Here is a 24,438-nt window from a genome sequence, read left to right on the forward strand (position 1 = left end):
TTTAACAAAATCATTTGGGGTCGTTTAGCTCATTTTGGCAGCTGAAAAACATATTTGACTGTATTTTCTACTTCTCTTTGCATAATTTAAGTATGACTTCTTTATTCTAGGATAGTTTGCAGTTACTTATTTTACCCTGATAACAATCCAATGAAGTGCCTCTTGCTTCATCAAAAATGATGCATTGCCTGTTAACGTATCCTGTCAAACAGCTGACGACAAGTTTGTTTTGCTTGCTCAATGGCTCTGGCGCTCAACATGAAAACATGGCAACTGCTGGTGGGCTGCTGTGATTTATGGTGCCTCGACATTTTGCAACTAACTATGTGAATCAGTGCTACATGGAGCCTCGTCCAAGCCTCAGCCGCTAGTTACAAAGCTTTTAGCTAACTTTAGACCTTAACATCCAGAACCCACTCTGGCAAAACATCACTGCTTTATTTGAATTTTTATAACAATATGATGGCTGTTTCTGATTAATTCAGAGTCAGATTTTAGTTTTAAACCCATCAAGAGGGGTTTTGCTATTCTCACTCCTTCATTCTCTGTCTCTCACACACAGATACACACACACACACTGATGCACACACACACCAGCAGTCAGGCTTTTCCATGTTCAGCTCCTGGACTTGTCTCTTCGTACTTCCTCTCCTGGCTCCGAGCTGTATCATTTTTCCGAAGCTGCATTTATCCTCTGGGGAAGCTCACTTCCTTCAAGCAGCGGATTATAAATAGCATTTCAACTCAGTTCCCCCGAAAAATCTGTTTCCACTGTGCAGGCAAAACATCGTTTTCATTCTGCTGTTGTTTGGTTTCACCTCACGATATCTATTTCAAAGACTAACCTTCTCTAGATTATCACCCAGGGTTAGAGATCTGGTTGGTTCCCCTTCCGGTTATAATCGTAGTCAGCGAAAAAATATTTAATTCAATGAAAATGACCTGCAGCTCCAGAACAAATTCCCATAACAGGTTACAGTAACCATCTGTTGCGTAAAACCACAGGGTTTATTGTTTTTAAAGAATCTCATTCATTCATATTGTTTATGTGGTGTATGACGATGTCTTCCCCAGCAATCACTCCTCCATGTCGAGGCCAGCGTTAAATCAAACACAGTCATTTTCTCACTAAGCTTATGTCAGCAATGGTGTATGACACCAGGTTTCATCATCCCTGCTTATTTCCTAAATGATATCAGTGCTTTCATTTACTCTGAAGCATTTACATATGACTGTAGAGATAAGTCAAATGAAGTCTCTATGACCGTGCATGTACAACTTTTATTCCTCATCACTGTGCTTTGATTGTTGTAACAGGAGACTATAGTGTCACGGCCAGCTCAAAGACACTGACAAATGACAGGAGGAGACAAGGAGTTACTCTCAAAATAGGTTACATTTATTTACACATAAGAAAATAAGTCAATTGTGAAAGGGTGTATGCATGAGTGAAGGATTAGTGAGATGTTGTGTGGAAAAAGCAACAAAAGAAAGGAGCATTGGGGAGCAGCCTCTCTCATTCCCTTTCTTTCTGTCTCCCTTTCTCCCAAAATTAAGAAGTGTTCTCTTATGGACTGGGAACACCGGACCCAGGTGCTTCCAATCCCAGAAGACCCAGCTACACCCACCTGAAACACACAAACAGCCAACCAGAAAAAACAAGCAACCAGCAGGGTCGTCACAATAGCTATAAAAACAATGTTATTCTTTGTCATTTCAATTTTATCAAACACTCTTTGTGACTTTTTATGTCCTTAAATCCACAAACTAATAGGATCAAACTAAATTCATTGTATATTTATTTATAAGATCTTCCAAACTTCAAAGATAGAATTGAAACAGTGAACTATCTGTGTCTGCAAGGAATATTCTGACGAATGTCTGATGAATGCAAGCAACGGTGAGGGTGGGTGTCGAAAATGAGCCTATCTGCCTGAACAATAGGCCTCTTGTTTGGGTCCAGTCCCTCTTTTTCTCCTGGACTTTTGTAAAACATGATGAAACTAAGGTGGACTGAGTGCTGCAAGTTACTTTCATTGTGTACAGTTTTATCAAATGTAGCTGATGTTAAAACTGATATACTTAAAATAGTAAGAATCTGCATGAATCGCTTAGGGTTTATAGTTATGAATCTTGTGGTATTTGAATGCCTTCTTCTACTTTCTTTGGTTAAACATGATGATAGTAGGTCAGGTTACTATTTGCACAATACCATAAGTAAATATATCAACTCCTAACTATATTTTACTGTCTTTGTGCAGGTGCTGATGAGGAATACATCTACATGAACAAGGTCATTGTTAGTGACAAGGACAAAGACGACAAAGGTTCTTGTTTTCCTGACCATATATTTGTATATTTGTCACACTTGGGTAACCTCTCTAACTATTTCTACAGTGCACTGCAACCATTGAATGCATTGCTTTTTTAATTAAGTATGAATATTTATGTCAAATACCCTTAACATCAGGGCTAATTTTTGTCTAAATTGACTCTTGTGTTGAAATACGATTCACTAGGAAACCCTTTGACATCCAATAAGCCTTAGTTGTACTTTTTGTTTGGTGCTTTAAAATGTTAGCCTGCTAACACAAAAAAACAAGACTGTACATGTAAATAAAGCTTCAGAGTTGCTAGTAAGTTGCTAGTCTGCGAGTCTATTTCTTGTAAATAAAAATTAAATAGGTAATAAGTTAAGCTAATAGTTAGCAAAACATTTTCAGAAAATTATTCTTACGTTTAGGTGTAGTTTAGGGCTCCCATTTTTTTTTACTATTTATTATCTTAACATTATTACACATACAATATTCATGTAGGTTTTTGTCAAGCTTTTACATCATTTATTGAAGTTTTGAATGGTCATTTTGTCCCTCTTTATGCCGCTACATGTATCCATTTAGCTAGCACCTAGCTAGCTTAAGCCAAATGATTGGTTTCTGAAAAAATAGGATTGTCTGTCAAACAGCAGCGCATTCTCAACTTGACATGATTCAAGTGAATAGCAGACATGAGAATAAGCTGCCACAAGCAGCAGCTGTCCCCCCACCCCAAAACTCCCCTCCTCTCAACCCCATTTCCTGTCTGTTTCTTCATAGCTCCTCACCATCTGAAACTGACCTGTTTTGTTTGGACAGTGTTGAAGAATGTGGTTTCAGTGAGCACTAGACTGAACACATATTTTCAGCAGCAACGTTAGCAAAACCGCATGTTTTTTTTTTTGCAGAGGCAGATGAAAGTGGGGGGTGAGATGTGAGAATAAAGGTGTCTAAATCATTGGTGGTGTGCTAAACATGAACTAACTAGGTCAGTTAAAGTTGAAGAACCTACATTTTAGACTTATATGTCACTTTGAAGCATTGTAAATAAAATAATTGACAGTTATTTAAGCTCTAGTTAGCCTATCTGTTTGCTTTAATAACAGTATGTGGGAATTTTGGAATACTGACTTCTTTGTTTTATTTCTGTTGAGCTCTTTCCCCATCCTCATTATCAAACAAAAAGGAATTTACCTAGATCAAAAGTACACCGCTCAAAATGTTGAGCCATTTCTCCTGAATGTCATGAGCTCCACAGGTCTATTTTTTCTTGTATTATGACATACTTGCAGAGAATAACACACTTGTCTAAAGGGCCTCCCTCAAATGTAAAATATGTGACGATACATACACAAAGCTCTTGGCTAAAGTATAAGCAAAATAAACTCATTGGATGTGTCAGAAATCACACACTCATCCCCTACTCACTACATAGAGAGTTCTCTGTAGTGGACTATATAGTGCACTCATTCGGCAAAAATAAAATTAAAACATTTCGGACACTATTCGCTCTCTCTAAATAAATGTTTTATTTACATAAAGTCTGTGCAACTCACAGACACAAGAAGTATTATTAAAAAAAACTGTTTGCAAACGTTTACTTAGACCACTTAAACATCTGAAAGTTAATGGTTTGTTTTTCAAATACGCAAAGATAAGATCTCAAATTAGGATTATATATTTCTTATATTAGTCTCATGAAATTCTCTTGGGACAAAAATGATACAAATCACACAAAGACAAGATCTCTCAATTATTGCTTTAATGATTTTTAAATTCAGTCTTGTTTTTCTTTAGATGGATAGATAGATACTTTGTTGATCCCGAGGAAAAGTCAAATGTGTCAGATGTCTCGTCTTTTTTCTGTCTGCTTTAAAGCAGACACAAATCAGCCCGTTTAAGACAAAGATAAGATTCTTATTTTCACAATAAAATTGTGCTCTGTTCTGATGAGTAACCACTGATTTTTATTAAAAGCCGGCCATCATAAATCAATGAGAAAATAATATGAAAAAAATTAAAAACGTTTTTTCGTCTGTAAATATGATATGGGTTCCAGCCAGGTTTAGGGGTGCCAAAAAGTTCTTAAATGTAAATGTTTACATCTGGAAATAGTGCAAATAAAAAATTACTGAATTTGGACTATTTCCGTTATCCCATATCTTTAATTTATACCTTATTACCTTTTGTTCATTTTACAACAGGCAATAATAATGTAAGGATTGATGTATCTGTTAATAACTGACCTCCCTCTCTATGATTTCATGACATAGATGACAGATCAAATTCCCTGGTCAATGGGAAAGCAGCAAAATACGTCCCTGTCCCACAGAAGAGCCTTCCTGAACTGCCACCACCAAGAACAGTAAGTGATAACCAGCTCAGTTTCATCTTTGTGGACTAACATGTGAAATAATTTGACCTGTTACACAAAGCTTTTTGAGCCTCTGGCATTCTCATGGAAATTGTAATAGCATAATTGACCTCAGTAGGACTGCTGTACCCAACAAAGTACATGAGAAAGTTCACTAAGTTTTATGTACTATGGATTGGTAAGTGCTGCCACAGAATTGCATTGGTTTTGAATCTGTGGCCGTACAAGCCAAAAACATTTCCCACAATTCTCAGAGTCACAAGCCTGAGGCTGTGTGAAATCAATTCTCCCCCAGAAACAGGTATTTAATCACTCAGGGGGCTACAGAACTTGGGAAGTCAGAATCCAAGAGTGTGTGAAAGAGCTGTGGTGTGTTTTATGTCGGCTGCAAGGCCGGTGGCTCCTGAATTGGCCCAGTGTGACTTCAGGAAAAACGTAGAGAATGAGGGGTTTAGAAGATCCCGTAAGTGCCTTTGAACTTTGCTAACACACACACACACACACACACACACACACACACACACACACACACACACACATACACACACACACACATGCACAGTGGCCTCCCCTAATATAAACTACAGTAGCAGCTGTTGCTAATCAGAACAAACGCTTAGTGTCAGCACTCAGGAAGGACAAGGACTGAGATGTGTGTGTGTGTGTGTGTGTGTGTGTGTGTGTGTGAAGTGAAAGTGAATGGACTGAAATGAAGAACATTTGTGTCACCATGCAACTCCAGAATCATTTAGTATCATTTAATCTGTAGATCTATTTTTGAAACCTGAAAAAAAAAACATGGCATTGTTCTCCATTCAAGCAGCAGTTTCACAGTTGCAGTAAAGCTTCCACAAATCCCTCGGATGTGTCTGGCAAAGGCATTACTACTTCTTTCCCTTCTGCTTCCAGCTGTGGTGTAACTGGTCCCGACTTGGGAAGCCTGAGTAAACACGTCCAAAGTGAACCACTCTTTGGAAATCCCTTCATCTGCCTGCGAGGCTTCCATTCATCTCCAGTGATGGTGTACACCAGAGTTAACATGTGCTTAACTGTGAACACAGAGTCACCCCTTATCATTGCTGTGAACAGCGCCCCCTTGCTGTTGATATAGTTTCCTTGCATGGCTGTCCACTGACCAGTCGTAATGTTGTAGCATTCCATTAAGCAGCGCAGGAAGTCATCAGAAGGCCCATTGCGCATCACATACAAATTGTCCTTGTGAGAAGCCATACAGTGGCCATAACTTTGAGGTTTGACCATCGTGGTTTCGAGTTTCCACTCGTTTCTCACTGGTATGTATTCATAGATATCTGTGGTGTCTGGTGGTTTCCAGAAGCAGACAAACATCCGCCGTCTTGCAACAGCACAAGCTGCAGAAGCTACCGGTCTTGGTGCATGTTGAATGAAAGCCCACTCTCCCGTCTCAACATTGTAACTCTCAGCTGTGGAAATTGTCCGTTTTTTTAATTCCCCGCCAATGGCATAGAGTTGCCCTTCGTGCCCCAGCAAGGTGAAGTCATATCTTGGTTGCTGAGGTCCCGGGAGAGCTGTCCATACTCCTGAATCGGGGTCGTAGCAGAAGCTTCCATCCACTGTGTCCTTACCATAACCATAAACTCCCCCAACAATATACAATCTATTGTCAAGAACCGCCACGCCAGCCATGGAGGTGCTGCACAGAGTTGGGAGGTTGGTCAGATGCTTCCATTCTCCTGCTTTTTCATCAAGGTAGCAAACAACTCTGAAGGAGTCGTGCAACGATTCCATTGATGGAGAATGTGTGCCTATCGCGATAAAAGAGGAAGGGGATAATGATTGAGAATGCTGAAGAAGTTCTTCGGGGATTGTACTCTCTGCTGCTTCCTTCAAATCTTCGAAAGCATCACAAAGGAAAAGGGCAGCCTTGTGAAAGAGTGCATGCACCCCAAAGATATAGGCCGCATGGTAGAGCAATAGGCAGTTATCAGAGTCAATTATGTCGCAAAGATGCAGCACCAAACGCTCCACCTGCAAGAAAGCAGCGCACTCTACGGCCTCTACAAGCTCATCCGGGTCCGCTAGAGTGGGAATCTCTCCCCTGCAGACAGCAAGGGCGATGAGGAAACCCCTTGCACAAACTCCCCCCTTAAGGTGGAGCTCATCCTGGTGGCTTTCAGTCATCCCAGAGCGGAAGAGAGCACCAAAGTAGCTACTGTTTCTTACTAGCAAGGCCTGCTCCACAGTGAACCAGCTCTCCTCCACTTTCACTCTCACCATGCCCGCCTGGTGCTCCGGATCAGGGGTCGAATTCTCAGCATGAACACCCTGGTTAACTCCCAGGCCTTCAGGCACTTCCATGATCCCTCCTGAAATACTGGGTCTTTTCTCTTCCTAAAACAGGTTCTTAAGAGACAACTCCGCATGTGACTCAAGTGTAGATTAGCCATTTTTCCAGCAGATCTGGACGGTAAATAAAGGTTTGTGTGAGTTCCATTGCGTCCTGTCTGCATGGTCTGAAAATAGAGTCGGACTATAGATAGCAGCTGCGCCACTTGCAAGCGTCAGGCAGGGAAAGGAAAACTGTTGACATGCACACTACGTGGTTATGTGGCTGCATGCAGCTGGTGATTATCATAACTGCCGTATAATTGGCTAGCATAAGCATTTGCTGAATTATTCATTACTATGTTTTCTGCAAGCATTATCCCTTTAACCCAGTTTTTCTTTTACACGACTATTTCTGTTTTATTCCTTTTTTTTTTATGGGTAGTAAGTTTGTACCTCGTAAACACAGATGCAAACCAAAACGTTGAACCAAAAATATGCAAGGTTTAGAGGAGGTTAAAGTTTTCCCAAGCAGACACAATGATGGAAAAATAAATACAGTTGTTGCAGAGTGTGTGTCATGTGAGCTATTAATGCCTCCTGCCTTACAATTAAGAGTTTTATTCCATTTTTATCATTGATTCAAATTTTATGAGAACATTTCTCATTTTAGTGTGTTTTTAAAAGTGTTTTTAAATCATTTTCACAAGTGATATACGTAGAGATGAGGTCTCCTAAAGCTAATACTGTTTATCAATACCTTCTCCTCTGCTCTGCTCCCAGCAGGCTCTTAGATACACTCTAAGTATGTGTGTGTATGTGTGTGTGTTTTCACTGTGCCGGATTCTTGGCATGGGAACCAGGGATTTTCCATGTTCCTCCGACTGTTCGTTTTTTGGGCTCTTTTTCCCACTCTTTACTAAAAGCCCCTCCACCACACCCTCCTCAGCCTCCTTACACCCCCCTAGCTTTGTTATTTATGCTCTGACTCCCCAATCCATTCCCCCTACCCAATGTTTCTGTGGTGAGGATGTGTGTATATGTGTGTGTGTGTGTGTGTGTGTGTGTGTGTGTGTGTGTGTGGCTGAAGTGACCACAGGGTATCGAAAGTCTTCCATATGAAGAACACAAATGGACGCACACCTGACTTGTTTCTGTCCCGTCCAGCTGGTTTGTGTAAATGCTCAACATATTCCTCTTGGGCCTCGGCCTCGACAACAACAGACAGAACTAGTTTTGTTGGAAATAAGTAAAAAGGAAAGAGGAAAAAAAGAAAGAAGATAAAGATAAGGTTGGATGGGTGGGCGGTCAGGGGGCTGTTGCTGCTGCTCCTCTGGAATGCCTGGCTCTTTGTTTTAATTAATAACAGATGCCTGAAACTGCAGTTTTTCTTCACTGCAGAGCCGTTTAAACTGTTAATGTTGTGTCTGTGTGTGTGTGTGTGTGTGAGAGTGCACTTTAAAGTCAGAATCAATTTCATTATGAAGTTTAATGAAGTTTCTGTCAACTTGTGAGCTTCCTTGCTGTCTTGCTAACTTCTGTGGTCGTGTTTTATATCAAAACAATTTCTTCAATGGACATTTAAATACATTAAGTCTATTGTGTCCAAATTAAAACCACAAAAAACACAACATACGGTACTACTTTTGCACAGTGAAGCTATAATTACTTTTTATGACATTCATACCTTTGTAAGGACTACATTTCCCATTAGTCACTATTCGCTATGGAAAAGTTTCAAGCTTTTGAAATATTTCATCTTTTTAATTTAATAGTCTATCACCCAAAATTAAACTATGGATGAAGAAATCAATGATTTAAAAAAACAGTTTTATATTCATGTAACACTTATATTTTGCTGTATCATTTGATCCAAAGGCTTTTTATGAGGAACTGGCCTGATTCCACTTTGCTACTTTGTGGTTCATGGAATTAGTAGACATGTCCTGTATCAAGGTCTAGACTTAAAAAGTATTTACAGTATTTATTGGGCTCTGTGTTATGGGCTTTCTTTTTGGCTTTCGAGGGTAAAAGGGTACTTCCATGTGCATTCCATAAGTGATGAGTTTGAACCGTTTCACTTAAATGTTTTGATGATGAGACTTTTCTCCTGGCCAACATTCTGGCTTTGATACCCCCGATGGAGTCTAGTCACTGGTGGTGGTTATGGTGTAGGCCTGGATTTTGACAATTGCAGCCTCGAGCAGGCCACAATTCTTTTTTAGATGTTTGCATTTGCTTTGAAAGAACAGCTTTTCTATTTGAATATACTGAATATTTCTCTAAATCTACCTCGGTTCAGCTGTTGCCGAGGCTGTGCACCTACCAGCCACCGTGGGTAGAGGTGATGGGAGGATGCAGGATGAGCTGAGGAGCTGGACCTGGACAATGAGTAGATGGATTGGAGGAGACTGCAGTAAAGGAGACTGCAAAAACACAAAAACTGTAGTACACTAACACATAGATGAAGTAATAGTGACTACAAATCACTTCTTATTGACAGTCAATGGACAAATTGAGGTTGTTCCATTTACGTTTTATTGTGTTTACTGTGAACAATGTTTTTTCACTAACACACAAACGGAATGCAGCACTTATTTATGTTAATAGTAACACCTTTGTTTGAAAAGACCTTACACTGGAAATAACATCAATCTTTTTAGTTGACATCTGGTGTCCTTTTTAAATATAAAATATTTCATTTCATTGCATCATTCTGCAGACAAAAAAATGTAACTTGTGCTACGCTCTGACATTCATATTTGCTGACACTTGCATTATGAGAAATCCGCAACAGCTCCATAATGTAGAACTGATGTGACTCCACCTTCTTTAAACCGCGGTGATAACATCTCTGTCCCACTCAATTCTTTGCATGGATCCTCCCCTACGCTCTCTGGCATGCAGGCTAATCACAGCAACAAGTCATCAACACTGTGACTGTGTGCCGACCGTGACATGACGCCAGTCGTTAAGACAACATACTGCATCTGCTCTGTATTACTGGAAATGCGTTACAGATCAATGCTGTGATTTGGTGGGAAAAGAGCTCACAAACAGGGCATTCCCTTGGATGCAACAGCCCACATTTGAAATGATGATTGTATGATTGTTTACATAAACAGACTAAAACTGTGTTTTTCAATATTTTGCCACAAAACAGCGGTAACTGAAGACCTACCACAGGCTGGTAACCCCCTCAATTCATATGTTACAGCCTTTTTCCCATTAAGCTTTATTCATTTTTCTTTCAAAACCAGAAAGTATTACTATAGACTAAACATAATCAAACTCGAGAACTAGATTTTCAGGGTTATATTGCATAAAAATGAATAATTTGAACTGTGTCAAAATTAATTTTACAAACTCAAACTTAAAGATGTTTAACTTTGCAAAAGTTCTGACTTTTCCACAGAGCCAGCCTCCCTAAGGCATGGTTTGCATGATATATTCAGCTCCTCTGCTTCAGGCTTATATTTCATATTTCTATGATCTAGCAGAGAATATGACAGCCTCGGGGTAAATGCAGTGTAAAATGAAGAAACACAGACAGCGTGCTCAGATCAGTGGTGGGAGGAAACATTAGATGTAGTTAGGAAATGGCCTTTTTGTCATTCAGCTCATGGGGTTTCACAAAGTTCACTTGAGAAAAAGTTTTAAAATATATCCATATATATCCGACTCCTGCATCTTGAATGTTTGTATTGGACCCTGAGGTGACTTATTCTCTCTTTAGGAGTGACACGTGTCTGTTCTGTTCCTTCCCTTTTTTGGCCCCAGAAGAACGATCTCAATGTCGAAGTCTTTCGGCATCATCCTTTTCTTTGCTTCATGATGTTTTTCTCTAAACCCCAAAAGAAAATATAGATTTTATCTTCCCAGGCAACTGCTTGAGTTTTAGATCTGGTATGCCATCTTAGTTCTATGTACCAAGACCAAACTTGCATATCTGCCCTCATCTGCTTTACACAGAAAGATACAGTATGTGATAGCTTGAGACATGAACCCACAGGACAAAGGGACAAAGGATGTCTATGAGTAAAACATTTCCAACATGTTCTTTTCAACTGATGACTTAACTGAAAAAAGTCTGTACTATGAGGGCTTAAATGAGGGCTTAAATTCAAAGTTTATTTTTCCACAATTAAAGGAAAATTATCTGTTTGCCTGCCAAATAACAAAGCCGGCATACCTAAAACATGTTCCATATTTGTCTGATCTTACTAGCTGGTACATTTCTGAATTATTTTTTGTACAGCTGTCCAACAAATATCAGATATTTAGATGTATAACGTTCCTCTGACAATGTTCAGCAGAAATTAGGTAGTTCTCTTGATTTCTTTTGTAAATACATATTATGTATGTACTTTGAATTTAATGTACTGTATATTCTGGGGAAATGCCAAAATTGGTTTTGCATACAAATTTGTAAGTCTTAAAAGCAACAATCTGAGTTTAAACATATGCCTTTTTCAACACATGCACTCCTGAAAAAATCTAGAAAATTTCAGGAAAGCCGTCCTGCTGAAATATTCCTTACTTGTTGTGAAGATATGTGCAGGACAGGACGTTAAAAGTGGCGCCGGTGACGTTCGCGTGCCTCATGTACAAAAGCCGTTGTGCTCGAGTGGGTGGCCACACCTGTGTCTTCTTTACTTCCTGTCATTCCCCACTGTCTCACCCTGATTTTCATCTCTATCCACTGTCCTTTCTCTAACACAAAGGCATAAAGAGCCCAAATAAATTAATCTTTAAAAAATACATATAAAGGACGCTAGGCAATGACAGAAAAGAGTTTGATGAACTTCATTGTGTGCACGAAGATTGCACCAATTGCATGCTGGTATAAACATCATCATCCCGACTCCTTGCTGGTGGTGAATCATCCTGAGCATTTTCTGCTCTTCCCGAATTTACAGGAAATGGTACAAGAAGGCTGGCAGGAAAGATTTTTATGTTTGTGTGAAAAGACTAATGCAGTGTGTTTAACAGTTTAAAGGCACAGCATCTAATTTCTGCTGTCATTTTTTTTTTTTTTTTATGTGAAAATACATGAATAAGTTCTTCAGTATTCATTACAACAGTAATCATCCTTAAGAAAAGCAAAGTAAGAAAAAAGTGATGACAGGAGTCTACCAAATGTTGTATCATGTATCTCATTAAGTATAATGGAGGCCATCCAAATGAATTGGGACTGATTCAAGCAGCCAAACAGCAGAGAGAGTGCCATTTCCCAGCAGTACGTTAAGGCGCAGACAGACTTTACCACATAGGAGACGAGAAGAAAGACAGAAGTGAAGCCAGACTGCTGATTGATTTCAGGAAAGCCACTGGGCCCACACACACACACACACACACACACACACACACACACACATCAAAATACACCCGCCCTCTTTTTTCCATGCTTACACATACACACACTCTTCCCTTAAGGCAAGCATGTAAGTCTTTAGTGCACAAGGTCAGACAAGGATTGGTTACATGAGGAATTCCCTACTTACTCCTGCAGTGACAGCTGGATTATCTGCCTGCAGGGAGAACACATGTTGATAATATGAACGTGTATGTGCTTAAGTGAATGTTTTATATACTTCTATGGAGACTTTCTGATTGTAGGACATTTAACTTAAATCAGTTTGCGAGATTAAAACATTTTCCCCATGCTTCTCTCATCTGTCAGGGTATGGTGTGTCGGGAGCCGTTCCCCTTACCTTCAATTCCTGCTCCGTCTTCAGACAATACAGAGAGTTACTATGAGGAGGCTCAGCCCTATGAGGAGACTTTGAATGGTAAGAAGGTTGCTTCATTAGTAAATCACATCACAGCCCAGCTTAAGGATCATTAAACACCCTCAACATCTTAGACCTCACCGAAGGTGGAAATTCTGTAATTTTTTACTTTTGAAAAGTAAAGCCAATGCTAATGTTGCTTTAAAGGTCACATATTATAATAAACACCCTTTAACATGTTTTCCAAAAACTGATATGTGTTCCTAGCCTGTCTACAAATCCCACAATTATGAGATAAGTCCATTCTCTCCATCTTTTGCCTGATCTACTTTTCAGAAAACGTGTACTCACACAGGCTGTCTAGAAATGTTTCCTTTGTGACATCACGAAAGGCAGTAACCCCTCCGTCAGCTGGGTGATCCTCTGACAGCTAGGTGTATGTTCTGTCCTCTGAGTCTGCCTTCTCGCCGTAAACGATCGGACATGGTGCAAGGAAGCCTGAGCGACATCCCCTTTCCAGAGGGGCGTGGTCGAACATGGCTCACATGAACTTAAAAGCTATCGACACATAAGCATCCTGTTCGGAGCTGGGAAATAGAGGGGTACATAGACATGATTTAAAAAAAAAACAGGATTAAAGTGGATTTTTGTCAAGAAACTTCACAGACATGTTAAAGTCTTTATATGTGATTTTTCACACTTAAATATAATATAAATCAAGTATATCCTCTGAAAATAACTCTGTGAGTCATGACTGTCTGCAATGGGTGTAACACCTGAGTCCCACTGTCTGTGATGCTTTCCGAGTTTTCAGAGTCCTATCTTCAGTTTGTTTACATTGCTTGGACGGCCGGCCAGCTCATCCCCTCACGTATAAAAGTTGTTTAATTGAGGGACTAGAGAAAAGAAGAATAACATACTGTACTCACTGCTTAATTGAATGTCACGTAAGCGTTTCTAGATCACGATCATTTCGGGTAATTTACACGCAGTGTGACGATACGAGCATAATAAAGATCGCTAGCATTAGCATGCTAACACAACAATGCAGCGCGAGTTGTTTTTGGTTTCATGCTGGTGCTCAAGGGCGACATCTACTGGATCAAAAAAATCGCATATGCCTTTAAAAAGGAGGATAATATGTGACCTTTTACCTGCAGGGGGGGATTCAACTTGTTCCAAAGTAATCCGATAGTAAAGGAGTTTATGAAAAAACTAAGTCTATGAGAAACCAGCCCTACTTTTATCTTGACCCGTGACCCGAGTTTTGACTCTTATCCTTGAGTTCACATACGGTCAGTTTTAGCTCCAGAAAACCAAGATGGTGACTGACAAAATACCACATTCAATGCTTCTTCTGATATACGAGAAAAAACATTCATGAAGTTCTTTTGTATTAAAATGTTGGTGTACCAGTGAGCTAGTAGCCTACATGTACATTGCTTTAAATTGAACTATTATTTGTGTTAAAGCTGATTCCTGTGTTGAACAACCTTGACAAATACTGATATCTCTTTTTCAATTTACGTTTTTAGACTTTAAGATCTGCAGATCTGATCTGCAGTAGTATTGAAAAGGGGTAAAGAGGAATTCTTAAAAAAACAGTTATGGGTGTATTTTCTTTATAAAACCTCAACCTTTAAACTTGACGTTGTACTGGAAACAGATTGACACTCTTTACGGGAAAAGCAACCTGTTTATTAAGAATCTGGTTCACACCCTGCAAGACTTGTACCTTTAAAAAAAAACCTGCTAAGACACTATGACCACATCCCGTAAGAAGCATTCAGTTAATTTACATGTTGGGCTGTGGTAGTAAGTTATTTAAATTGTTCATATAAAGGACAGCGACACATTTCTTCATTGTCGTCACACTAATTAAGCTGTCTTAACCACAGCGCTGTAGGATACTTGCCTCTGGTACTTACAATGTATTTTTAAGTACATTCACAAAGTGGTTAGAGGTGAAATTGGACTACATGTGTTGCATATTTTTTCCACTTAGCAGAAAACTGGTTAGAGATCTAATTTGGAATTGCAGAGGAATTTCATGTTTTCTTTATCTGTCTTTTATTATTCTTCTCTGTAATGTTTTGAAAGGCATTTTCCCTCATTTTTTCAATCTTTTTCTTCTTCTTCTTCTCCTCCTTTTCTTCTTCTTTCCTCTTGTCTTCTACTTCTCGTGCTTCTTTTTCTTCCTGTTTTCGTTTTCTTTTCATGGTGTGTAGATCTGGACTGTTTCGGCCTCATCTCAGGGCCCTGGATGCGAGTGCAGAGCTCTGACAGTGTTGTCTATGCTGTTATCAGTAGGGGTAGCTACCTCTCTATCGATGGATGTGTGTGTTTATGATTGGCATGCCCTGATCTTGTAGTTGCTTGGGTCCTAAGAGGGAATGTGTACTGACAAATCGGCATGAGCCCTCCTCCACATTGTCGAGCATGACCAGAGTCCTGCATGATCAACTTCATGAGTCAATAATCAGTACTATCTTATCAATTTCCTCAATATTGGTGTTGTCCTTTTCATCACACCTTTCATCAATGTTTTAATAACTTAATTTCAGCCAGACAGTTACAGAAGGTCATCACAATCATAGAGTAATCTTCATCTTTTGGTCCTCCAAACTAATTTCTAACTAAATGATAACGCCTCTTACATCCATCTCGATTCATTGCATCACATCTTCCCTGTTTATTTCCTAGATGATGGGGAAGCAGTAAGCAGTTCATATGAGTCCTACGATGAGGAGGAAGTGACCAGAGGGAAGTCGCCATCAGCGCAGCACCAGTGGCCGTCTGCAGAGGCGTCCATTGAGCTGATGAAGGACTCACGGATCTGTGCTTTCCTGTGGAGGAAGAAGTGGCTGGGCCAGTGGGCCAAACAGCTCTGTGTTATCAAAGATCATCGCTTGCTGGTGGGTAAAAAAGAGTCGAAAGTTTTGTGTTCAGTTACACAGTTACAGTCATTGGCTCAAAGGGGTTTCATGAAGGGAAGAGTTTGCTCACGGTCTCCTTGTAGTAAAATAGATCTGTGAAACAATTACATTTTTAAAATCAGATTAGTTGCTATATTTCAATAGTTAATGGTGAAGTCCTCAGCTCTATGGAGAATTGTATCATTCCTATCAGTATTACATTCAACCAAACAAGCAATTGTTTTCAGAAAATCCAGTGTAGATCCAGATGCCCAGCACCAAATGGTGGACAATGTTAGCGACTAGCTGTTGGATAGAGTGCAACAACAACGGGCAGCTGAAAGGTTTGAAACTGCTTGAGACAATAATACAGTGTAGACAAGTGGACAAAGACAAGTTAATGTAGGGCAATTTATTAAGTAAACACAAACATAACCCTAAGTGAATATTAATGTTGATTCTTTTCTGTAGGAAGGTTCAAGCTAAATCTATTTACTAGCAAGTTCACCATTATACTGATATTGGATTGGGTGATCAAATAAAAAAGTAAATACAGTTTTAGCTTAGAGCTACAGCTAGTTATTAATTTTACCTTTAAAATAAAATAACAGGCTCTCTTAAGCTGGATCGTGAACACATTTGTCTTCCTTTGTTTACACAAAAATTACTATTGGTGGTTTAAGTAGGAGCTATGTTATGCAGTTTCCTGGCTAAATTTAGCATAGTCTACATCAAGGGTGGGCAACTGGCGGCCCCCATCAACCCTCAACGTGGCCCTCAGGTCAATTTTTACACATCAATTAATTGGAAACATGAAGAAAACATGACAAAATCTGCCATGAAATCAAGAAAACCAGAAGTATGTCCATAATAATATTTGATCACTGGCATATGTTGAGTTAAATTGGAGACAAAATTGACTGTAATCGTTTTTGTATACTACAATTTGACCCTCTGGCAGTGAGAATTAAATTAAAAGTGGCCCTTGCTGTGACCAAAGTTGCCCATCCCTGGTCTACATTCTGCTGTTTTGTTGTTACAATGAGCTTTGAAGTGGTGAGTGGATAAAAAAACCTGTATTTCTGAAGAAATTGTTAAAATAGTGGCAGACAAAAGTGTTTTGTCTTGCTATTTCATTTTGAGTGCTAGCAGTCTCCCCGGTTTGGCTTGTCACCTCCCAAGTGTAACTCCATAATTGGTTAATACTGGTTAATATTTATAGACCAAAAAGAAAATTGCCCTGAATATCGCAGTATGAAACCTCACGAGGATCAGGCTGGAAGAAATTCATCCAGTGATTTAAAAGTCTAATTTTTGTCTTTTATATCATTTGAGGTTTATGAGCCCTTTTTAAAATCATCGTGGATTATATCAATGCAAATGTTTCTTTTAGGATATAACCTCATGTTAGGAACCTTTCTCAGTGTTTTGCTTCATTCGTGGCAGTTTGTTGTCTACAATCAGCCTTTGCATAGTCACAAAGTAAAGTCAGGGTTACCTCTGCCTCTTTCAGTGCTATAAGAGCTCCAAGGAGCAGACACCTCTGCTGGATGTGAGTCTGCTGGGCTGCACTGTGGTCTACAAGGAGAAGCAGCTGAAGAGAAAAGAGCACAAACTGAAGATCATTCCTGTGGGCGGGGAGGCCATTGTGCTGGGCCTACAAAGCAAGGAGCAGACAGAACTGTGGCTCAGGGTAAGTTACCCCCAAAACACCTTGATTGTTTGGTTTAAATTCAAATGATTGTTGTCATTTTTTAAAGTTAACTTTGCAGATTTGATGTTGCCATAAATCACTCTTCTCTTGTTTAAAAGGTGATTCATGAGATCAGTCCAAAACCAGCTGAAAACTGTGAATCCCAGCACTCTGTCTCAGACTCCCCGAGGCTCATTTGTACGAAGGTACATTTACATTTTCTTCAGATCAGACAACCTTTGGACCTATATATAGGACAGCTGAAGACAGACAGGAAACGTTGCAAAAAGAGAGAGTGGGGGGATGACATGCCGCAAAGAGCCAAGGAAGGATACGAACCCACGGCTGCTGCAACGGGTGCTCTGTTCAAGGGGCATGTGACAAAACCTCTAGGCTACTGTCGCCCCGGTGTGAGGAGTTTTTAGTCTTCACCAAAAGTACCAGGAACTAATCCCTATCACTTGTTGCATGTGTTTTCATTGAAATCTAAAAGGTCTTATAAGAAATGGTTCATTCTGCACAAAAAAGAATATTCATTGTGCAAGGAACTTTTGAGGGGTAAAATCAAGTCGCTCTGACTTATTTTAGAACCTGGTCCCTGTGGTAGAAATCATTAAGTTCCTCCAAAAGGAAAATGTCTTCAGGTGGAAACGCAGCTTAAGATTGGCTAAACCTTAACCATTGATATCCAGGGCACTTTGTTTTTTCTACCTTTATTATAGCTTTTACGTCTCATGAGAATTTTTACTAAATAACTAAAATGTTGATTTTCATATTCAGGGAGATCTGAGTGAAAGATACTCAGTGGCTTCAGAGAGCGGCAGCAGCACTGACAGCCACGCTGAGATTCCCGAAATCAAAGATGGTGAGTCACTGAATCTGTTCTAAATCATTTCTGATGGCAAAAATGTAAAAAAAAAAAAAAAAAACATTTAGAGATATTTTTTCTTTTCATTTCGACAGTGAAGAAAAAGTATGGCGCAGGTTTGAAGTTCAGCAACCTCATGAACATTGGCAAGAAAAAAACATCGTCGTTAGAGAGCCCAGAGAAATGTGTGGACACCTCAGGTGAGCACAGATTGACCCTGCTGTGCCTTAATCATACAATCCACCAACACAGTTAAAATCATTCTTGTCACTTCTGTACTTGAAAGCTGAATGGTGTTTGTATAATGAGAAGGTGTCTGGTTAAGTAGTTACTTCCCACTGGACTAAACATGTCAATATTAACCAGTTTTACCCTCTAGAAATAAAGTCATAATGAAGCTCCTTGAGCATTTTACATTTATCTTGTAGCTCCAACTAATAATAATCAACAGTGGTCAGGCCTAAAGAAATGACATTTATTTTTTACCATAGCATACAATGAAATATAATCAATAATGCTTAGAAGAATTCCTGTTCAATTTGCTGGAGAAATGTTGTTTAGGTCATCTTCTCTGTTCTCCATCAGGCTACCTCAACGTGTTGGTGAACAGCCAGTGGCGGACCTGCTGGTGTCTAATCAAGAACGGCCAGCTGTGGTTTTACCAGGACAAGGGCAAGAACAAAGTGAGCCAGCCAGCTGTGACCCTGGGAGGCTGCAGTGTCTTGCCCGACCCGAGCCCCGAGCACTTGTACTCCTTCAGGATCGACATGGACGGCACACAAATGGCCACACTAGAGGTAGACGAGCAATCTAATACAACAACATCACTGCGAGAGGATTTAAATATGTCCTTAAACGTTTACAGTGTCCTGCAGTTTCACGCTGCCATGACTTTAAAACTTAAAGGTCACATATTATATTCAAAATCAATCTTTCATACATTAAAATAATGTTACACAAAAAGAAACACACATTGGATTGAAAGACATACAGTAGGACCCCTGTTGTTAAAAAATAGTTTTGTGCAGCGTGTTTTCAATCCCTAGTTTCAGATAACCAATAAGAAATCTGAGCCGGCAAAATGTTTGGTCGAAAAAAAGTACCTCAGCATGTCTCAATAAGAAAAACAGTTTTAGGCTACCTAGACCATAACATGCCCTCATTTGGAAATAATTTTCTGCTGACATCAAACTAAGCCTATGTAATGTATGTGTGTGCACAGGGGTGGTCTGTGTGTTTGTGTGCTTATGAGTGTGTGTGTGTGTGTGTGTGTGTGATGGGTGTGGATGAACTGGGATTTCGGGGACTGATGCTACACCCTTTTTTCACTGGGCTTCCAGTACCACCCTGCTTCAGTGTGTTTGGTCAAAGCCAATGGAATTTCATGTTTAGTCTTCAGGCCTCCGTCTGACACGTATATGGTTGTCCTTTTTTTTTCATTTTTCACTAATGGAAACTTCTCTATTGTAGTATTTTTTTTAACCTCATCAGTGAGGTCTGGCTCACTGATGAGGTTTAAAAAAAACAAAACAGTCACCAGCCTATAGTTTTGTTTTCTCGATTGCAAGATAATCATCCTGTTATTAAGAGTAAATAACCTTTGTTATCTTGAGATAATGAGATAAATAATCAGTTTAAATGGGAAAAATCTGCTTTGTTTTCCCAAGATAATGGAAAGATATTGAAAAAGGGCAAAGGGCGAGGTCCCGAAACGTTACATGTGATATTCCATTAAATTCTATTCAATTGGAGTAGCTTCTGGTGTGCGGACTCAGTACTTTTTCTATGTTTGGATGTTTTTGGTCCAGCACCCAGTACTTAAACTTTCCAACATGTGCGTGCCGTTTTGACATTTTTGTAAGATAATGAGAAAACAACTCAAATCTACTTCTTATAACAAGAAAATCAGCATTTCTATCTTGAGATAACAAGATAAATACATTGAGATATTGAGAAAAATCACCAAAAAAAATAACTTATTACCCAGAGAAAATAGCCTGAATTAAATGTAAGGGTGCATGTATGTTTAGCGCTGCCTTACAGGTCGTATAATCCTTGTTTTATCTAAAGACATGTTCTATGTGGAAAAGTCATTCTAAGTACTTCAAGTGGTTTTAATTCATTTGGTGGTATCCACTGTGTCTTACTTTATTTTGGAACAGTTCTATTAAGCAGAGGATAGATATTTAATCAACTGCTTGGAAAATATGCTGGAGCAATTATCTTATAAATATAAAGTGATGGATGGCATGCAGCACAAACCCTCAGCTGCTTTTATACCAGTGATGTTGCAAGTGCATGGTATGTTGTAAATGCTCTTTCTTCCACTTGTGTCTTTACTTCCCCCTGTCAGGCAAAGACGTCGGCTGACATGGGACACTGGCTTGGCCTCCTGCTGTCACAGACGGGGACCAAGACCGACCCCGAGGAGCTGACGTACGACTACGTCAATGCTGAGAGGATCTCCAGCATCGTCAGTGCTGCCAAGACTTCCTTTTAGTAAGATCCTTCTAACTTATTTCCACTGAAGGAGATGCTTGTTGTGTGAATCGTGTTGAAGTGAGACCTCTAAATGTGTCTCTTTAGCTTGATGCAGAGGAGATATTCAGAGTCAAACACCTACATCGACACCCCACCCTCCATCTCTCACAACTCTGATGAGCTATATGATGACGTGGCATCGTTAGCCGATCCAGAGGTATGCTCCTGATTAATATATTTTTAAATTAGGACATTTTAGGGAGGTTTAATAAATGTTGATGATCCAAAGAATTGCATAACCTGGACTGATAGGTATCTCAAACTGTATTACTCTGTTGTGTTGGTGTCTTTGCTATATGAAGCAGCCTCTCTGAATGTTTTATTGTTCTGTAACCAATCGTAGTTTCACTTTCTGTCTCACTTCTTCTGGCCACTCTCCATCTCACAACTTCCTCCTTTATTGTATCACAGGATGCAGAAGAGAGCGGCCTGCCTGAAAGTGAGGACAACAACCTTCAGGAACAAAATAAAAGCTGCTCACAGGAAAACAAGGACTCAGAGCAGGACACTGAAACAAGGGTTTACCTGGACCTGATCCCTGTGCGCTCCTTCCTCCACACGTCCTGTGCAAATAAACCTTCACCTGCCAAAGAAACTTCTGCACATTCTCCAGTCACAGAAGAACAAAAGGAGCAATCATCTCAACATAAAGAGGTAGTAAGAAGGGTTTTAAATGGGAAAATGCTATTTCATTGCAGTACTTTTACACTTTTGTTATCCTTTATTCCAGGTAACGTCTTCAGACAGTACTGAGCCGGAGTCAATGCCAGAATTAAATGGAACAAGTTCAGCTACCAGCAAACCAGAACAAGAGCCCCCCCTGATTCCAATTCCCCCACAGCCACAAACTCAACCTGTCAGGACCTCGTCCCAAAGTCAGGAGACCCCCAAAAGGACCCTGGGGATCCCACAGGTCTTCAACTCCTCCTCCTCCTCCTCCTCCTCCACTGGGGTGCAAATCCATAATAAAACTCCAGTGGTTCAGACTGGTACCGGGTTCCCTCAGAGTCCTCAACCACTGCGGCCCAAATCACATACTATAGGTGAGGACAAACAAACAACAATAACATCTGGGAAACTAGATTTGCAGGGTCCTGTTTAAAAAAAAAAGATTTTACTGACTGAGATTTACTGCTTCCTTACATATATGTAATTTTACACTCTTATGGCTCCCTCTAGTGGTCATTGCATCATCTGCACACTCAAAGGCACATCTTGAAATTGTAGTTACAGTGAAGATTACACTAAAAAAAAATGTTTTTTTAATAAAAAGTTTTTAGTTTTTCTCGGCAGTCTGGGAAGATAAAATATTTAAGTTCAAGTGAGATGTTTTTGGTCCGTTATTAAACAGATTGAAATTAATACTGATGCCTCTATGTGACCTACAAAAAGACAGAAAAAAAGGTGTATTATTTCTTCACATTTGTTTTTATTGACTATAAATGCTGCTACTGGGTTGGTGTCAGGCAAGTAAGTCCGCCTTTATCAAAAAACACTACTTTGTCCTGTACAGTACATGATTAGCAAAGAGCTAAATGGTACTGTTTTGCCAAAATTGCCAAAGCCCATGGCAAAGTTCCCCACATGTGCTTTGAATAGCAGTATTTTTGTGAGATGAGATTATTCCCTTTAATACTCTATATTCAGGGTGTACTGGTGCATTCGAAGTCAGACTGGGCAAGAACCGCACTGAGGCAGACTTGCGCCGTTACATCGATGACCGTGACCGCCTGGAGAAAGAGAGGGAGGAGGTGAAGAGCAGTCTGGCCAACCTGAAGAAGCAAAGGAGGGAAACCAAAGACGAGCTCACTGCCTGCCAAGGTTTGTCTGCACTTCATGATAAACAAGACTGCTTTGAGAACAAGGTTCACGCCGATGATTGACAGCTGTCAGTTCTCCTCAGATCCCAAGAAGCAGGCCTCATTAGAAGCCTGTCTGAAGCAGAGAGAAGAGGCGTGTCGGGAGGCGGAGCATCGTCGAGTAGAGGTGGAGCTACGGTTGATGGAGGTTAAAGAATGTTTGAAGAAGGTGGAGTCAGGGCCGTTCACACTGGGAACCACGCTGGACAGCAGCCTGCAGGACACGCCTACAGTGAGTGTCACGGTTAATTGATAGTAATATTTCTGAACCAAGCTGTTCAGTCAGTAGTCAAAGCTGCGGCTGGCTTCTCGCTTTACCTCTCTTACCTTTACCCTTTTAGCCTAAAGCAGCAACCCTGCCTGCTTCTCAAACATCAGCAGCAGCAGCAGCAGCAGCAGCAGCAGCAGCAGCAGCAGCATCACATCCCCCAAACAGTCACATCAGTGCAGACTCCACCTCCCCCGTCAACTCTGCATCAGCGCTCAAGAACAGACCGGCCTCCATCATGGCCACCAAAGGCAAAGTCCTACAGAAAGCAATGGTGAGACTGTAGATTTCTCTAGTTACAATTCCCAGTGGCTCTTTGAGTAGGTACCAGAGGTGGCAATAGACTCTTCACACAAGTACAGGCACAGATACTTACTGAATAAAGTAGGAATATTGATACAACCCCTAACTGAAGTAAAATTGAAAAATCAGGCTCTGAGATCAGTTTTAAAAAAGTAGCCCTCTGAGGGACTTTCCTATTAGCTGTGTCTGCTCAAAGCTGACTTGACTTCCCATCATATTTTGGATTTCTTTTTTTTTTTTTACTTCAAATCTAATAAATAAATATTGAGAAAAGTTATGAACAATAACTCCTAATCAATGTGCAAGAAATAATAGAATGGTATCTGAATTTGTTCATCAGTGGTCATTTTAGGTTCAAATCAGTCTTAGATGATGGGAACGGTCCGTAAAGATGCAAAATAAGTAGAAGTAATTACCTTCAGAGTAGAAAGTTAAGATTTTTGTGGATTTAAGTAGGTGGAAAATTCCGGGAAAATAAATTCACTGAAAAGCACATAAATGTAAAACCCCTGTAAAGTATTAGCCAAGTATCTTCCTTTCCCGCCTTTGCTTGGCACCTTAAAGATTGTACAGTAAAGGCTTTCTACTGTCAGTTCACCTCAGTTTCATTCAGTTTTTTTCTGTTTAAACAGGAGTGGGAGAAGAAAACCACCAACTAGAGGAAACCCAAACGCCTTTTGACCTCTGAAGTCCACAAGTTTCTCTTTAGGTGTGGTTGACCTTCCACAATTGCCGACTTTAAGGACCCGTCAGTAAAATTATCTGACTTTCATCACCTTAATCACCTTCTTGCCCAGACTACAAACAGCCAATCAGAGTGAAGCACGAGCCGTCTTCTAAAATATTACTGGATAATCTTTGTTTCAATGACTTTTCAACTTGTTTTCTGCATTTGCTTAAGAGAGGATGTTGATGAAGTAGCATTTTGGCCAGTTTGACAATTCTTCCTGATAATGAAGCACAAAACGCCAAGCATCTGATAACCACTGAAGTTTAAGACACAAAACCACCCCTCGACAAAATAGGCCAATTTGTGCACCATAGATTGTAGCTTGGTTTATATATGCTGGTAGCCAAGATGTAAATATATTTACACCATTATTCAGCCCGTTGGCTTGTATTGCTAGCTAAACATGCACTTTTTATTCAAATAAAAATGTAATGACAACATAACAGGCCTGACGTTTGTTAATGGAAGTCTCCTTTTGCCTTTAACCTGAAATACTTTTGTCTGACTCGTGCATTTGTAAAGCGTTCAGGAGTAGT

General features: G+C 39.9%; 2 protein-coding genes across 4 annotated transcripts in view; one reads left to right on the forward strand and one right to left on the reverse strand.

Moving 5' to 3' along the window:
• afap1l2 (actin filament associated protein 1-like 2) overlaps window positions 1-24,345 on the forward strand; it is a 40,796-nt gene extending 16,451 nt beyond the window's left edge. The window contains exons 3-20 of one of the 3 annotated variants that reach the window (XM_061028690.1): window positions 2,262-2,327; window positions 4,589-4,680; window positions 12,677-12,785; window positions 14,954-15,037; window positions 15,429-15,640; window positions 17,154-17,333; window positions 17,453-17,539; window positions 18,114-18,198; window positions 18,297-18,401; window positions 18,787-18,998; window positions 20,555-20,700; window positions 20,788-20,899; window positions 21,154-21,396; window positions 21,473-21,785; window positions 22,390-22,563; window positions 22,646-22,833; window positions 22,943-23,143; window positions 23,805-24,345. In XM_061028690.1, the coding sequence (XP_060884673.1) occupies window positions 2,262-2,327; window positions 4,589-4,680; window positions 12,677-12,785; window positions 14,954-15,037; window positions 15,429-15,640; window positions 17,154-17,333; window positions 17,453-17,539; window positions 18,114-18,198; window positions 18,297-18,401; window positions 18,787-18,998; window positions 20,555-20,700; window positions 20,788-20,899; window positions 21,154-21,396; window positions 21,473-21,785; window positions 22,390-22,563; window positions 22,646-22,833; window positions 22,943-23,143; window positions 23,805-23,831 (2,636 nt within the window). In that variant the 3' untranslated portion in view covers window positions 23,832-24,345. The remainder of the gene's footprint in view (window positions 1-2,261; window positions 2,328-4,588; window positions 4,681-12,676; window positions 12,786-14,953; window positions 15,038-15,428; window positions 15,641-17,153; window positions 17,334-17,452; window positions 17,540-18,113; window positions 18,199-18,296; window positions 18,402-18,786; window positions 18,999-20,554; window positions 20,701-20,787; window positions 20,900-21,153; window positions 21,397-21,472; window positions 21,786-22,389; window positions 22,564-22,645; window positions 22,834-22,942; window positions 23,144-23,804) is intronic. The other 2 variants (XM_061028693.1, XM_061028691.1) reach the window with 2 other exon arrangements.
• LOC132955725 (kelch repeat and BTB domain-containing protein 13) lies at window positions 5,434-7,116 on the reverse strand. Its single transcript, XM_061028696.1, has one exon. It carries the CDS (start codon window positions 7,024-7,026, stop codon window positions 5,518-5,520), a length of 1,509 nt encoding a protein of 502 aa, XP_060884679.1. The 5' UTR covers window positions 7,027-7,116; the 3' UTR covers window positions 5,434-5,517.
• Window positions 24,346-24,438: the final 93 nt, after the last annotated feature.

Source organism: Labrus mixtus, chromosome 21 (assembly GCF_963584025.1).
Source record: "Labrus mixtus chromosome 21, fLabMix1.1, whole genome shotgun sequence".
Classification (NCBI taxonomy): domain Eukaryota; kingdom Metazoa; phylum Chordata; class Actinopteri; order Labriformes; family Labridae; genus Labrus; species Labrus mixtus.

Coding starts and splice junctions, on each gene's coding strand:
- LOC132955725 (XM_061028696.1), bottom strand. CDS start 7,026: ATGGAAGTGCCTGAAGGCCTGGGAGTTAACCAGGGTGTTCATGCTGAG.